This window comes from Salvia splendens, chromosome 14 (assembly GCF_004379255.2).
Source record: "Salvia splendens isolate huo1 chromosome 14, SspV2, whole genome shotgun sequence".
In the NCBI taxonomy this organism is placed as follows: Eukaryota; Viridiplantae; Streptophyta; class Magnoliopsida; order Lamiales; family Lamiaceae; genus Salvia; species Salvia splendens.
The window spans coordinates 678,719-696,790 of NC_056045.1; the positions used below are offsets into that span (position 1 = coordinate 678,719).

Sequence of the window (18,072 nt, forward strand, 5' to 3'; positions counted from 1 at the left end):
AAATAAACAAATAAAGTAAGCCATGTAGCATGATATATCGATAGTAAAACAAAAGAATTTTGAATGTAATTTTGATGTTATAGAAGAGATGCTATTGTGCTAACCCAAGGCAATTGACAAAAGGGTGACCAGCAAAATCAATTTTTGAGAAGCCATGCTAGTTCTCGAATTTCTTTGTTTATTTGTTTAATTACTATATTTGTTGTTCTAGTGAGGCCACAACAACTCTCTTTATATTGACATTTTACAAATATTAAATGGAAGATTTTGAATACAAAATTTGAGTTCCATCACATGGCAATTTTGTTTTTTAGTGATAGGATATTAATGACTAATTTCCTCCATTTTATTTGTGGCAATATGTTGATATATTTTGCAATGATGATTGATAAAACCCAAAGACTAATATAATCATATAACGACTTACAAATTAATTATTTGGAGACAAAATCTCTAAATTGATAGATATTAGAAACATGTCAACAATTTGCTCTTATTTTGAGTAAAATTTTGTCTAATTCAGTGAATATTTACTCTCAAGTACAGCTGCAGACGCCGTTCATGCATAGCTTCATACTTATTTTGCATTTAAGTTTGCAGTCGTCACTGGTTTTGCATCTCGGCTATCTGAATAACACACATAAAGATATTGAATTTAAGAGAAATCATAATTTAAATTACAACTTTCTTATAACTTTTGAAACTGAAATATAAAATTACAACTTTTTTTTATTTTTTTCACAATTTTCCAACAATGACCAAAATAGTACAGTAAATATGGCACAAAACCACGTCGTTTTAGATAAATCGACACTAAAAATAAAATGATGTCATTTTGTTGTCATACCATATTTAATTTTTGTTGTATTATTTTTTTGACAATTTTTTTTATAATTGTGAAAATTTGAAAAATTATGATTTAACATCACAGTTCAAAAGGTACGAGATTGATGAAACAGCCAACGAAAAATTGTGATTTGATTGACAATCATTCATCAACTATATATTGAAAGAGTCGTCTTTGAATTTACCATCAATCTTATCAGTTCCTTGCAAATCATCACAGAGGCAACGCCGAGTTGTAAAACAAATTGCTTGTTGGTGTGTCTTTTCGCAAATAGAAACTGCATAGTCGCAATCTTTATTGGTTGTGCAAAACTTTGCTGACCTACTTGATGTGCTTATAAAAATAATTAAACCATGATATATAGATAGATAAGAAAACAAAAGAATTTTGAATGCAAATTTGATATTAGAGAAGAGACAAGAATCTTTGACAATCAACATAAGGGTCATGACCAATAAGATGGAATTTTGATGGTTCTTGAATATTTTTAGTGAAGATTGAAATACTACAACTCTCTTCATATATAGTTTTGATAATATTTAATGGAAAGTTTTGAATAATATCGTACAACCTTTGATTTAAGTCATAATATGAGATTTGTTTTAGTGACTGATATTAATGACTAAGTTCCCCCATTCTATTTGTAGCTAGTATGTATTAATGGCAATTTAATTCCTTGCTACATAATTTTGATATCGAGTTTATCCCAATTTTACAGGTGGGTTAATTTTATAAAAAATGAAAATGTTTAATTTAATACTCCTACTATTCTATTTTCAAATCTAGTGAAACTGACTAGAATACTACGATTATAGTACTACTTTGTTTTTTTTAAAACGACTATATATATTTTTCAATATACTCATTTTGGAAATTAGTAATCTTTCAGTTTTTTATTTAAATTTTGAACATTACATGACGTCCACTAAATAGGTGTAAACCATGCACAACATTTAAATAATAAATACTTGTACAACATTGATTACACTTTTCCAAGAATCACAAAAAAAGAAGAAATAAATGGTTAGAGAATGAGAGATACTAACGTTCACACAGCTCAAAATGGTATCATAATTAAGTAGAAATTGTAGTATTAAGAAATAAGAGTCTTGTTTGATTCAAACCTACGACATGGGAAAAGAACCAAACGAAGAAAAACCCATGAAGGAGCTTACAACATGCCCACACGCGATTACAATAAAACAACTTAAAAACACATGTAACTCGATTAAAAATCACTATCCTTAGAAGATTCATGAAAAAACCGGTAATACAACTCGAGTATGATGGGGAAAATCTACGTCATCTTACCCCTTCTGCTCTCTCATTTGGCTGAAAATGATGAATGAATATAGGATGTGAGCGTATATAAATATTAAAAACATGTTACTTAATTTAAACATCAATTGTCATATCGACAATAGATGATATATACTGTAACTGACACGTATCAACTACCAGCAAATCTACTGTATGAATTACATGTGCTCGAAAAATTATGAAATTTGGTCAAATTCTTATTCATCTTAAAACACACGTCAAGTAATAAAAAGAAACTACACATCAAGATTAAATCACAAGCACAAGCATTTTAGGTAAGAAATAAATGAATTGATGTGGTTTGTGCAAATTAAATGAAGTAGAAAGGCTAACCTGTTAACCAAGTTAAGAGTGTGGCTATAACTTCTCATCTCAAAAGGAAGAGTGACAACGAACTTTAAAGAGAGATTCCGGTTTCAATTGCTTGGCAGATGCGACAGCTAATGGATTGCACTCAATTAATTCAATGTTATGTGTTGTGACCATTGAGGGATCACAAATCCAGTCGAGTTGTTGTAATTTGTAGCAATGTCGTATGCTTAGGAGGTTAAGCCTAGGGAGGCTTCCTTGTTGAGCTCTCCATCGCACCATATCGATGTCTTCAATTACAAGTATTTCAAGTTTCAAAAAACACCTTGATTCTATATCCCACTCTGGGCCTCGACAGGCATAACGGAGTAAAGTGAGTTGCGTGAGATTTGGTAGCAACAATCCAATGTCAGTTATGTGTTCCCATGGACACCCTGAGCCCTTCAAATTCAACTTTGTCAGACTTGATGGGAACATTGAAAGATCCAATATGCGCGCATACTTCATATCAGGGTTCACTAGATTATATGTCAATATCTCCAAATTATGTAGTTCTTCCAAGGTATAATCCAAACCATATAATGATTTGCTATCATCTTCATCGTCATAAGGCTCCAATTCCACCCGAATGACTAATTTCTTTAAATTAGGGATTCTCTTGAGAATTTCTCTAGTGCAACTCTTTTCACTCACATAAATCAGACTTGAGAGTTTATCCAAAGTAGCATCAGAATTAGGGGTTGGTAGGTCTCTTCCCGTCACTTCAATATATTGTAGGTCTTTCATGTTCCATAATTTCTCTGGCATATATGACACAACTCCACGCTTTCTAATGCACAAATGCTGATTGATAATCAAGAATTGAAGATGAAAAAGGTTGGATATGAAAACTGGGAGATCTTGGTTGCAAGTTAGGGAAAGGTACCTCAAACAAACTAGTTTAAAAATTTCAAGTGGGATAAGGTAGAATCGGGCTTTGTAAGCACTTAGTACCCTAAGCAACTTGAAATTCATGGCATGTATTGGCACCGGATATTGGTTGTAACGACCAAGACAAAGGAAAGAACGGGCGGTGGATGCGCAGTCACTATTTATTAAGTCGTACACTTGCTTGAAGGCAAACAACATGTGACTATGGGCACACATCCGACGCTGATCTCTCATGACATCATCGTAACTTTGTAAGACATGCAGAAACTTGATCTTACTAGCTTCTTTCTTACACAAGTGCTGCCAGCAAGAATGCACTCGAGCTATTGTCGATGAAAACCATGACCCATTGTGTAATCTGAATAGAACTAGATGATAATACCTATCAAGCTTTTCCATGTAATCCAAAAAAAAATCCACTGAAGTTTGTTCCATATTCGGTTCAATAAACCCTTCAGCAATAAACAAATTGCAGACGGAGTTTGTATCGATATTTTTATATGGAAGGAAAGCTCCCAAATACAGAAAAAACATTTTCAAATATTGAGGTAAGTAGTCATAGCTTGGAAAAAGTACCTCCGATATTTGATTATATGCATCCACGAACACTGAGTTATGTTGTTTTTGAACTATCTCGGTCCAGTAACTTATGGTCTTTTCTTCTTTGGACAGGAACTCTGCAACTGTGACTATCATAAGTGGAAGACCTTCGCATTTGTAGGCAATCTTCTTTCCAAGTTCATCAAGGTGAGGTGGGAAACCCCCTTCACCGAATACCTTCTCACTGAGTAATTTCAGACTTTCATTTTTATTCAAGAAACGTAATTGTAGAATTGGAAATTCTACCATTCCTATCCTGCTCGTAAGCAAGATTTGGACATTCTCTATTCGCAAATTATCCATTACTCGTGTGTCCCATTCCCATACATCATCCAACGTAATGAGACATTTCTTATCCTTCAATCTCTCTTTCATGAGTCCAACTAATTTCTCGAGATCAGCATCATCATCGTCTCTTTTGGTAAGCATTTGGTCGAGAGTGTTGGGATCCAGTTGAGCCAGAATGCACCGTAAGGTTTCATTGGATTCACATTTTCTGCCCACCCTGACCCATGCTCGAAACTCGAAATGTCTCAGAATCATTGGATCATCAAATACTTTCTTTGCCAGGGTTGTCTTACCAACCCCTGCCATCCCAGTGACTAGTAGCCAATTCACTCCATTTCCATTTTGACTTTCACTTTCACCTTCACCTTCACCTTCACCTTTTGCAAGAAGATGATCCCTCACTCGTTCAAATTCTTTAGATAATCCAACCATCGTAGAGTTGATTCCAGAAAAATCAATTCTAGAGGAAACAGCTTGGCCTTCTTCTTCAGGCATGTTCAGCAGTTCAACATCGTACTCCGCCTCCATGACCGCCAACCTCTCGACAAAGCAATCAACACTCTGCCGCAGACTCTGCAGATCTACAGAGAAAGGCAGGAGATCTGATCCTGAGCTCTCGAGTTGTGGAAGAATCTGATCGGTGTAAAGGGATTCTAGTACATCTTCGAATTCCCATACGACCTCTTTGATTCGATCATCCAAAGCATTCACCTTCGTCCTGATCTTGCTGCAGCTCGTCTCATCCAATTTTTGTACAACTTTCTGCAAGCGAACCATGGCCTCGTATGCCGGTTGTAAGACTTCCGGAGAGGGAGGAACCAGCGAGATGCGATACGATTGTAGAATACGCAGAATCGTGTTCTTAAGAGAAGCCGCTGCACCATAAGCCGCCATCACTGGCTAGAGTTGCGGTGGCGAAGCCGGAGCTGGCAACGGCGTTTGGTGGTGGTGGGATTTTGTATATTGATTAAGGTGTAAAATTGATAAAGAGTAAGTATGAGCTGGCTACATATTAAGAAAGTAATTGCTGGTATCGAATGTTGCAATGTCTTTATTAAAGCTGTCTCCATGTTTTGTTAATAAAGTTGATTGCTTTTGTTAGGATGCGATAAAAAAATTTAAGGATATTAAGTACTCCCTCCGTCCCCTAATAGGAGTCGTTGTTTGACTGGACACGCGTTTTAAGAAATGTAAAGAAAAGTTGGTTGAAAAAGTTAGTGGAAGGTGGGACCCACTTTTTTTATATTGATTTTATAATAAAATGTGAGTGGATTTAGTTAGTGGAATGTGGGACCTACTACCATTTATGGTAAAAATAAAGAGTGACTCTTAATGGGGGACAGCCCAAAAAGGAAATTAGCGACTCTTATTCGTGGACGGAGGAGTATTAAATAAAGAGCCACATTATTTAGAGCATCTCCAATAAGCACGGACGTCAAATAGCCATCAAATAGCCTTCACACTGCCACATCATCAGCACTACAATTCTCCTGCCACATCAGCTTGCCACATCAACTGGACATCAAATAGCCCTCACATAGCCTTCACACTACCTATCCACCTCACTAATAACAATTATATAATTTAATTTACACTTGTATCAACATACGGAATTTAATTTACGAGACAAATACGGAAAATTCGAATAATAATATTAAAATTTAAAAAGTACATTACTTTTAAAAAAAAGTACAATAATATAAAAAAAGTACAAAAATTAAAAAGTACGTTAATTTAAAAAAGTAAAACAAAATCACTCATCGCCGCCGTCCTCGTCTCCGTCGTCGCCCAACGCTTCTTCACCGTCGTCGCCGCCGCCTCCATCGCCACCTACGCCGAGGCTATTCCCGTCGGTGTCCCTCCTCATCGCCTCCAATTCTTCACGCTGGCTCTGGAGCAATACACGAAGAAAATCCTTCACCTCGGGGTCCACCGCCGCTTGGAAGTCGGCTAAGGTCTTCACCATTTGAGCGCGCGTTTGTTGGCGCGCGAAGAATTTGAGCTCCTCGGTAGACCTGCCGAGGGGGGATGCCGAATGGACGTCCTGGGAACTCGGGGTGCCCCCCCTCGCAACCTGCTGCGCCCGCCTTTGCCCAACCGGGCGAGGTCGGCGATCGAACGACCGAGGAGTCGGGACCTCCTGGGCCGTCTCAGGGAGGTCTGACGAACCACCGCTGCTGCCGCTATAATCTCCGGTATAGTTCAGTCTCTGCCTCTTCGGCCAGCCAGCGTCGACGCCTGCCCGGAATTTCTCCGACTCGTTGAGCACAACGTAGCAGTTCCAGTAGGTGAACTCATAGTACTTCTTATCAGGATCGGGGTAGGCTCTCTCCGCAATCCTCCTGCAGTCTTCCTCTGTTTGGCCACTGGTCTGCATGCGGAGGGCGTTGGCGTACAAACCCGAAAATCGAGAGACGCCAGCCCTGATTCGGTCCCAGCACTTCCGGACCTCCTCCCCGGTGCACGGTCTCCCTTCAGGGCAAAATGCCCTGTAGGCTGCGGCTATCTTGGCCCACAAGTTGACGATCCTCTGGTTGTTCGAAACCAGAGGATCATCGTAGACACTCACCCACGCCTTGGCAACCGCAACGTTCTCCGCGTCTGTCCACTTCCTCCGGCCCCGGATTTCGGCTTGGGGCTGCGACGACTCGCCGACCTTCTTGGCCTAGCCCTTCTTCTTACCCCGCCCTACTCCCTGGCTTTGAATGAGAGTTTACGAAACCTCGTTAATATCAAAACCCAAGTCCGCTAAGGAGAAGGTCTCTGTATACTGTGCATCCGTTGGGGTCGATGTGTGCGAAGAACCGGTGGAAAAATCAAAAGTCGGCCGATAGGCGTTGTCCCCCCCGTGCGTCCCCTGCGCCGGGGGAATCATCTGTTGCGCCGGTGGCATCATCTGCTGCGCCGGTGGCTGCATGCCGGGTGCCCACCCCGGCATCATCTGCATAGGGGGCTGCATGTCGGGTGCCCACCCCGGAATCATATGCTGCCACGGGTACATGTTGTAGTACCCGCTCATCGGAGGCCAACCACCTCCCCCAGGAGCCGGGGAAGTATGGGACCCTGCCCCGGGAGTCGGGGGCGTCTGAGACCCTACACCGGGAGGCGGGGGAGTCTGAGACCATCCCCCGGGATTAACTGGAGTACCTTCGTAGTTGTTCTCCATTGCTCGTTATTGATCTTGTACAGAAAGTAAGGTAGAGAGAGAGTACTCGTTAAAACAAGTGGTGCGAATGAAAATGAGGTTCAACGCGCGTATATATAGTGTTTTCGAAAAAAAAAAAAAAAATCCGACGCCGGTTTGGCGCCGATCCGGGACGCACAATGGCGCCCGTGAGGATCGGCGTCGGAACCGGCGTCAGCGCAGGAATCGGCATGGCGATGCCGATTTTGACGCCGATTTCGCCCACGCCGGTTCCAATGGTTCGGCGTCAAACCGGCGTGGGCGAAAAATCGGCGTCGCGGTGGTGACGCCGGTTATTGGAGATGCTCTTAGTGTTGACGCATGCGGTGTGTCATATTTTGGGAAAATTACCGAAAAGTCATTAACTTTGATTGAATTCCGACTCATTCTTTTACTTCCAAAATATGATAAGAAAAACGTTAAGTTTAGATTTATTCACAATTATTGACCGCTTAAGAGCATCCACAACCGTGCTCTTGCCAGCGGCACGGTTGTGGGCCCGGGTGGTACTATTTATGCCTACTCTTTGGCAAGAGCACAACACCCACAACTGTGCTCTTCCGCAAGGACGAGCACAATTAATATAAAATTCAATTAAACAAAAACATTTCCATAATATTAAAATCCATTTAAAAACCACAATAAATATTACAAATTACAAATAAAATTAAAAAATACATAATTAAAATCCTAAAAATTAAAAATTACATAATTAAACTCCTTAAAATTAAAAATTACATAATTAAAATCCTAAAAATTAAAAATTACATAATTAAACTCCTAATAAGACTACGCATCCGACGGGATCAACCCCAATTATTTTTGGAGACCTTTTATCATGGTCTCGTGTGTTTCAAGTTGCGTGGGGGTCATAGATGACCTATCGGCCATATTGAGTTGGCTTAAAAGCATCCACATCGAGTTGTTCGGGGGTGGAGGTGGCACATAGGGAGCGGGAGCGGCTTCGGGAGTGGCTTCGGGAGTCGAGCCGCGACGACGGTTGGCCGCCGCCTTCTTCCTTCCTTGGGGGCGGCGTTGGGAAACGCTCGGTCCGGCGTCGGGGCTACCCAAGTTAGCTCCGGCGAGTTGGCTAGCCACTTCTTCCGAGCCGGAGTCGGATAGGGCTACCGACCTTGATCGTTTGGAGGAGCCGCTAGAGGAGGATGTTATGCCTCCCTTATACTTCGGGTGCGTCCGCGTCTCCTGCCAAACGTTAAGATATTTGAATGACTTACCGTTCATGGATTGGTAGGTGCTCAGCGCGGCGGTGATGATGTCGACCTCGCTTCGGCCGCTCCCGGCATTCCGGGACTCCTGGATGAAATAGTCGTTGAACTTACCAATTTCTTCGTTGGCTCGGCCGATGCAGTTGCGCACCATACTCTCGTTGCGCTCGATCGTTCCCGGCGGCCGGTTTGCATTGTACCGGCTAGAGACGCGCCACCAAAAGTGATCGCCGGATTGGTTCGTTCCAACCACCGCATCTTCGGAGATTTCCAAGTACGCCTTGAACAATCTTTCCATCTCCGCCGGTGAGTACGGTGTGCGGACACCGGCGCGAGATGGAGGAGTCGACATTTGGGAAGGGGCGCGAGGCCTAGGCTCCGGTGTCCACCCGTAGCGCCCATCGGAGGCACCTTGATCGTCGATTGGGTATGGCCGGTAGCCACCCGGAATGCCCGAATCTTGGGTGAGAGGAGGGGCCGAATATTCCGTTTCCGGACTAGGAAACGGTTGTGAACCGAACCATTCGGGGTTCCAACCGTGGGAGCCCGAAGGGTTATCGTCTTGGCCGGACATAGTGATGTTGTAGGGTATGAGAGAATGAAGATGAAAATGGATATGAGAGAATGGAGATGAGAATGGATATTGGAGAATGATGATGAGAGTTGTGTAGTTTGATGTGAATTTTTGGGGTGAAAATGAGGGTATTTATAGATGAAAGTGCGTATTTTTCGGGTAAAAAAATGAAAAAAAAATAAAAAGGTGTAAAAAACGGTTATAAACGGATATATTTTTTTGGGAAAGTGAATTTTTTTTTTATTTTTTATCGGTTTTTTTAATAAAAAACCGATTTTTAAAAAAATAAAAAACAAAAAATGTTTAAACACAACTGCTATGCCGTTGACGAATGGGAGCGCGCCACGTGTGCGTCCGCTGACACGGACCTGCTCGATACATCGAGCAGCGCCGTGCCAGCGGCGCGAGCGCAGCAGCGGCGGATAGCGTCCGTGCCAGCGGCGCGGATGGCGGTGGCGACGGACGCCACCGCTGCGCATGCTCTAATATTTTTCAAAAAAACTATGTCATTATCTCGGCTATAGTATCGTGCGAAGAAGTTCAAATTTACATGTTTTGTTTTTGTCTTATTTTTAAGCTTGACTTGCAAAATTTGACCAAATTAGTGATTTTTCTCTCTATTTGTAGTTGTCAGACCTCACTCCTAAATAATGAGTTGATTTATTTCAATTTATTCATCCATCCAAATAATAATAATAAAACATAATTTGTCTTGTGACATTAATAAAAGAGAATTTGTTGAATCGATTTGAATAAAAAAAAAATCATACAGTACGACGGTAGTAAAATAAAATTGAAATATTTCATGAAATTGTACAAATAATTAATGGCACAAATCTCATAAGCTCTTCTCCATGTTTGGTTGATAAAGTGGTATGTCGACCAATTCTTTAGTGGTTTTGATCATATTCTTTAAGTTTGGATTTGTTGTTAGAAAATCCGTTAAGTTTGGATTTGTTCACAAGAATTCAATATTCTTTTAATAAATAATGTCATCAGTTTTGAATATAGCTGATGTCGTCTAGCTCTTCCACAATATCCATGTATGATTTCTAGGATATCGTATCATATTATCATATCAAACATATTTTCACCATAAATTTTGTGGTGCAAACAAATTCAAACTGCATGTAGTCTCGTCTTATTTTAAAACGCAAGACTGGCCGAAATTTTTTATTTTTCTCTAAATTTGAAGTTGTCAGACCCCACTTCTATATAATGAATTGATTTATTACAATTTATTCATTCATTCAAATCATAATAATAATTATTAGTATTATAAAACTTTTTTCTTTCTTGTGACATTGATAAAAGAGAATTTGTTGAATCGATTTGAAACAATTTGCTTTTTTGAATCATAAGTTACAACGGTATTGAAAAAAAATATGAAATTGGGAAAATTAAAAAGGATATGGCGTTTAAATATTTCCTCTATGTCCCTAATAATTTGTCACCCTGAAACCTGATATAGGTTTTAAGAAATGTATTAGAAAGTGAGTTGAAAAAGTTGGTGGCATGTGGATGTGAGTCCTATTTTTATATATTAATTTTATAATAAAAGGTGAGTGAGAATGAATTAGTAGAACGTGGGGTCCATTATCAAAAATGATAAAAACGAAAAGTGATAAATTTTTAGGAATGGACGAATTTAGAAATAAGTGACAAATTTTGAGTAACGGAGTGAGTAAATGAGATTGAGGTGATATGGTTCCATCTAGAGTCATGTGGTAGGCCCAAACTCTCATGAAGCCATATTTCGGGCCTCAGCCCATCATGACGTAGGTTAGCACCCAACAATTTCGGGCCTCCATTTTCGTCCACAAATCAAACTGATGGAGAATGCATGTCTTACATTTAGTTAGGCTTAATTTTTCAGTTATTTCAATATTTATAGTCTATGGATGGACATGAAGCTAAGATAACATTTGGTCAAATTTAGGAAACATATTAATGAGGATAAGAATATTTCAGAAACTATGAAATAGAATAAATATATACTCTATACTATCTTTATCTCACTCTAAATAAAGCATTTTTTATTCGACACATAATTTTGCAGTACTGAGTTGAGTGGAACAAAGATGAATTTTTTTATATCCATGTACATAAATTTGTATGACACATACCTACTTTAAGTTTAGTTATCAAATCCACTCTACGAAGAAATTAAAAAAAAATGAAATTTCCGCATGCATATGATTGAATCAAACTCAAATGTTATTGCACTAATCCAGCGATGTGATGCTACCGTCATCAATGTAAATGATTCTTTGTACACTTGATTCAAGTGACTTGAATATTAGATCTCCCTATCACAACAAAAGGAATGAATGTAACAAATCTTTTCAAAGCCCATAACACTTCCAAGGATAGAGGCTTTGACCACTAATTATAGCAAGAAGCAAAAGCCACATATATTGTCAAGAATTTCCCTATCAAAATCTTTCCTTCACAAAATAACATCAAGAGCAACCATTTCTTAGTTTCCATCTACTATTTGATAATCTTCCATGGCAGCAAAACTTCTCCCAGTGTAACCAGCTTCCTAAAACTCCCCCAAAACGCACATCAATAAATCAAAAGGGCCTAAGCTTCTCATAATCCAACCTTAAAAAATCGATTAAAAAAGAATAAAGCTTACTGTCCAAACCAACCCTGCTAGCAACTATCACAATCCTAAGACCTTTCAATGCATCATATTCCTTAATGAAGTAAATCTTATAAGCAGAGTCCTATTTATGCCTCTAATCCATAGTGAAGTAAATCTCATCAACAGAGTCCTATGAAACTTGGTCATTTTGATGTCAAATTCTCATTAACTAGTAAGAAAAAGAGCAGCCAACAACCTAAACCACAAATACAACAATAAGACTAATAAAAAATGCATCAAGTTTAAATCACAAGCACACGCATATTCGGTAAGACATAAATGAATTGATGTGTTTTGCGCAAATTAAATGAAGGCTAACCTGTTAACCAAGTCAATATTCTTCCGATGAATTCTCATCTCAAAAAAGATAAATGCCAATGAACTGTAAAGAGAGATTTCGGTCTTAATGCCAAGGCAGATACAACAGATGCGGGATTGCATTCAACTAATTCAACTGCATGCTTTGTGACCATAGAGGGATCACACGTCCAATCGAGTTGTCTCAATTTGTAGCAATGCCGTATGCTTAGGAGGTTAAGCCTAGGGAGGCTTCCATGTTGAGCTCTCCATCGCACCAAATCGGTGTCTTCAATTACAAGTGTCTCAAGTTTCAAAAAAACACTTTGATTCTGTATCACACTCTAGGCCTTTACAGGCATAGTGGTGTAAATTAAGTTCCTTGAGAGTTGGTAAAAAAAGGACCAATATCATTCATGTGTTCCCATTGACACCCTGTGCCAATCAAAGTCAACGGTGTCAGACATGACCGGAACATTGCAAGATCCAAAATATACTCATACTCCATATTAGGGTTCCTTACATGATATACCAATGTCTCCAAATTATGTAATTCTTCCAAGGCATATTCCAAACCACTTAATGGGTTGCGATCGTCGTCATCATCATAAAATACCTAATTTCTTTAAATTAGGGATTCTCTTGAAAATTTCTCTAGTGCAACTCTTTTCACTAACACCATACAAACTGGAGAGTTTGTCCAAAGTAGCATTAGAGTTGGGGGTTGGTAGGTCTCTTCCCTCCACCTCAATATATTGAAGTTCTTGCATTTCCCATAATATCATTGGCAGATATGACACAACTCTACGCTTTATAATAATCCAATGCCGATTGATAATTAGGCATTGAAGGTTGCAAGTTAGGGAAAGGTGCCTCAAACAAACTAGTTTACAATTTTCAAGTGGGATATGGTAGAATCAGACTGTGTGAGCACTTAGTACCCTAAGCAACTTGAAATTCATGGCATGTATTGGCACCGGATATAGGTTGTAACGACCAGAGGAAAGAACGAGCGGTGGATGCACAGTCACTTTTTATTGAGTCGTACACTTGCTTGAAGGCAAACAACATGTGACTATGGGCACACACAACCGACGCTGATCTCTCATGACATCATCGTAACTTTGTAAGACATGCAGAAACTTGATCTTACTAGCTTCTTTCTTACACAAGTGCTGCCAGCAAGAATGCACTCGAGCTATTGTCTATGAAAACCATGACCCATTGTGTAATCTGAATAGAACTAGATGATAATACCTATCAAGCTTTTCCAAGTAATCCAAAATAAAATCTACTGAAGTTTGTTTTACATTTAGTTCAATAAACCCTTCAGCAATAAACAAACTGGAGACGAAGTTTGTATCGATATTTTTATATGGAAGGAAAGCTCCCAAATATAGAAAAAACATTTTCAAATATTGAGGTAAGTAGTCATAGCTTGGAAAAAGTACCTCCAATATTTTATTATATGCATCCACGAACACTGAGTTATGTTGTTTTTGAGCTATCTCGGTCCAGTAACTTATGGTCTTTTCCTCTTTGGACAGGAACTCTGCAACTGTGACTATCATAAGTGGGTAGGCAATCTTCTTTCCAAGTTCATCAAGGTGAGGAGGGAAGCCCTCTTCAACAAACACCTTCTTGCCGAGTAATTTCACACTATCATTTTTGTTCAACAAACGTAATTGTTGAATTGGAGATTCTACCATTCCTATCCTGCTAGTAAGCAAGATTTGGACATTCTCTATTCGCAAATTATCCATTACTCTTGTATCCCATTCACATACATCGTCCGACATAATGAGACATTTCTTATCCTTCAATCTTTCTTTCAAGAGTCCAACTACTTTCTCGAGATCATCATCATCGTCTCTTTTGGTAAGCATTTGGTCGCGAGTGTTGGGATCCAGTTGAGCCAGAATGCATCGTAATGTTTCATTGGATTCACATTTTCTGCCCACCTTGACCCATGCTCGAAACTCGAAATGTCTCTGAATCATTGGATCATCAAATACTTTCTTTGCCAGGGTTGTCTTACCAACCCCTGCCGTCCCAGTAACTAGTAGCCAATTCACTCTATTTCCATTTCCATTTTGACTTTCACTTTCTCCTTTACCTTCATCTTCACCTTTTGCAAGAAGATGATCCCTCACTCATTCAAATTCTTCAGATAATCCAACCATCGTAGAGTTGATTCCAGAAAAATCAATTCTAGAGGAAACAGGTTGGCCTTCTTCTTCAGGCATGTTCAGCAGTTCATCATCGTACTCCGCCAACCTCTCGACCAAGCAATCAACACTCTGCCGCAGACTCTGCAGATCTACAGAGAAAGGCAGGAGATCTGATCCTGAGCTCTCGAGTTGTGGAAGAATCTGATCGGTGTAAAGGGATTCTAGTACATCTTCGAATTCCCATACGACCTCTTTGATTCGATCATCCGAAGCATTCACCTTCGTCCTGATCTTGTTGCGGCTCGTCTCATCCAATTTTAGTAGATCTTTCTGCAAGCGAACCATGGCCTCATACGCCGGTTGTAAGACTTGTGGAGAGGGAGGAACCAGCGAAATCCGAGACGATTGTAGAATACGCAGAATAATGTTCTTAAGAGAAGTCGCTGCACCATAAGCCGCCATCACTGGCTAGAGTTGCTGTGGCGAAGCCGGAGAAGAGGAGCTGGCAACGGCGTTTGGTGGTGGTGGGATTTTGTATATTGATTAAGGTGTAAAATTTGGAGAGAATAAGTATGAAGCTGGATACATGTAACAAAATAATTGATGCTGCAAATGTCACTAGCTCTTTATTAAAGCTGCCCCCGTATTTTGCCTAAATAATCGATACATGAATATAAATATTTTAAACATGTTACTTAAATTAAACAACAATCGCATGCATGTCAAATTCTCATTCATAAACTAACTAGAAAATTAAACATCAACTAACATAATAGTATAACAAAACACTTCAAATTCTGTATTCGGTCAATTGTAAGTACAGAAGTATTAGGGGGTCAAACCTGTTAGCCAAGTTGAGAGTCTAGCAACAACTTCTCATCTCAAAAAGAAGAGTAGTAACGATGCCGCATGCTTAGGAGCTCAAGCCTTAGGAGGCTTGCAAGTTGAGCTCTCCATTGCACCAGATCGGTATCTTCAATTACAAGTTTTATAAGTTTTGGAAAACAACCTGATATTATATCCCACTCTTCGCCTCCAAAGGCATTGTGTTTTAAACAGAGTTCCTCAAGATTTGGTAGCAGCAAACCAAATATCAGTTATTGTGATTTATGTTGGTATTTTATCAAAAAATAAGTATATGACGTTTAGATGATAGGGTTCCATGTAGAGTCATGTCATAGGCCCAAACTCTCATGAAGCCATATTTCGGGCCTCAGCCCGATAAAAACTAAACAATCACCCCATCAAGATGGCCTTCCATTTTCTTCGACAAATCAAACTGATGGAGAATAAATGTCTCATTTTTGGTTAGGCTTAATTTCAAAATTTTAGAGCACATGTTAATGGCATAAGTTGACTCTAGTTAGATATACTCTATGGATAGAGCTGAAGTTAAGATAAGATTTGGTCGGCAAGTTTAGATATACTCTAAATGAACATGTTGGAATCATATGCCCGGTCAAGGGATTTTGACCAATAATATTTCCAACGAGACATTTAATTTTATGAAATTAAATAATATATTGTCGATCTACGTTCGGAGTAGATGACCGTGGTATATACGCGCCCCGCCGAGTGCCGCGTGCCGTGAGCTTCAACCGTTGACACTGTGCTGTTAAGATAATTTGTACCGTTAGAAAATGTCAATGGATGACAAAATAATATCAAAAAAAATTAACCCACGAAGAAATTAACTTCACTTAGGAAATTTCATTTCCACATCAAATAGGATCGATTCAAACTCGAATACTTCATTAATACAGCGATGTGATGCATTCGTTGTAATCTTCACGATTGAATGAATGAAAAAGATTCTATATACATTTCAGTTATAATGAAAAATTGTGGATCTCCCTATCACAACAATAAGAATAGATGTAACATTTACACTTCCAAGGAGAGTTGACCATTCAGAAAAAGAGAAGAGCACTAATTAAAGCAAGAAGCAAAAGCCACACACATAAATTTGTAGTAATCAAGAATTGCCCCAAAAAAATATTTCCTTCCACAAAATACTGGACCATCAAATTAAATGAGCCCATCTTCATGTTGTCTGAAAACACACAGTCCACACACTATGCAAACCTTTATTTTGTGTTTTAAATTTAATAGTTTTAAAAGTATTTAATTACAAGGGAGGTTTTGGTCCCCAAAAATTAAAAATATGTCCCACAAAAAATTTTAGTTTGTATTTGTAAAGGTTAGATGAAGTAAAACCCTCTTATTTATGAGAACATGAGAACACTCGCACTATATTCAAGATATGTTTATTTTGATTTTTGGTAGAACCCAATTCGTATAAGATATGTTTTTTTGATTTTATCTTCTTTTTCAAATTATCAATTAGCTAATTATCTAGTGTTGTTGACAAGTGTAGGGTTTTTAACCACATGACCATGGGTTTGGAATTGGACCAAATTATTCGTTCAAAATGGATGGTTCTCTCCAAATTCCATCACTATTACATACCTTGTGAAAGGCTGCCCTTTGCTTATGTAGGTCAACATTTGGTGTATCACAAGGTGGTTCCTTCTAGACGTGTTGATTTGTATATAGGGTTAATTTTACGGGTCCGGTCGATTAAATCATGAACCGATAATTTTGATGGCTTATTGATCTAATTTTTAAACATTGTTGGTAACTATAAATAGATTCCATAGTTTGGTATATACATCTACTATGTCTGGTCAATTAAATCATGAACCAATAATTTTGAAGGTGTGTTATTGATCTAATTTTTTAAACATTGTTTGTAACTATATATAGATATACATTGTTGTCTAAGAGAATAAACTAGAGGAAATATAAAAATGAATAATAAATTGCAATTAATTTGTGGTAGAAGACCGTAGTGGAGAGTTGGTGAAAAACAAAACCCACCATAGAATATATTATATGTTGGTTAGGTTTAACTATTTGTGGGTCTAACTGGGCAACACTTTTCATAATATAGTTTTTCGAATTTTTCAAAATTGTATTTCCTCTAACATAAGGCTTGAAAAATTGATGCTATCCGGTCATAACTCGTGACTTGCCTTAATTTCGAATCCAAAAATTAGGTCATGTATTAGTGAGAGCATTTAATTCATCTAAAAACATAACTTTCTCTTATGATTATTATATTATTAGGACTAAATTAAAGTTTAAAACTGATAGTTTGATACTGTACAATTGATTCTAAACGTTGAGTATGTTAGCTTCTTGTCCTAATTAAACGATATGTTTTGGTTCATATTTAACAATTTCATTTATAATTAATGGACAATCATGTTAAAGTCCAAAATTGGACTCATACATTTGCACAAACACTTACTATATCTGGTTCCAAAAAAATTTGAGCAAATATACAAGACCAGTTTTTGGCTTGTCTGTTTTTTATTGAAGTCAAATTATCATACATCTAGATTAAACATTAAGAGGTAATGCAAAGAAACTTAAACATTAAATAAAATCTATAAGTTTTTTATTACTCTCTCCGTCCACCATTTAAACAGTCATTTGATTCGGCACGAATTTTAAAAAATTGTTTGACTTTGTGAAGAAAAAATAAAAGGAGAAAGTAAGTGGAATGTGAGACTCATTTTTTTTACTACGGAGTAATGGATTGTGAGCATAAAAAACTACGTTCGTGAAATGTGAGTTCGTACGTATATCAAAAGTGAAAAAGTAAATAGTT

At 38.4% G+C, this 18,072-nt stretch overlaps 2 protein-coding genes across 2 annotated transcripts; both read right to left on the reverse strand.

Annotated features, from left to right (window-relative positions):
* Window positions 1-1,889: 1,889 nt before the first annotated feature.
* On the reverse strand, window positions 1,890-5,330 carry LOC121766132 (putative late blight resistance protein homolog R1A-4). Its single transcript, XM_042162477.1, has 2 exons — window positions 2,501-5,330; window positions 1,890-2,179 (listed from the first exon to the last, which is right to left on the reverse strand). Exon 1 carries the CDS (start codon window positions 5,186-5,188, stop codon window positions 2,540-2,542), a length of 2,649 nt encoding a protein of 882 aa, XP_042018411.1. The 5' UTR covers window positions 5,189-5,330; the 3' UTR covers window positions 1,890-2,179; window positions 2,501-2,539.
* Window positions 5,331-12,593: 7,263 nt separating this feature from the next.
* LOC121763895 lies at window positions 12,594-14,225 on the reverse strand. The gene is made up of 2 exons (XM_042159990.1): window positions 13,677-14,225; window positions 12,594-12,660 (listed from the first exon to the last, which is right to left on the reverse strand). Exons 1-2 carry the CDS (start codon window positions 14,223-14,225, stop codon window positions 12,640-12,642), a joined length of 570 nt encoding a protein of 189 aa, XP_042015924.1. The 3' UTR covers window positions 12,594-12,639.
* Window positions 14,226-18,072: the final 3,847 nt, after the last annotated feature.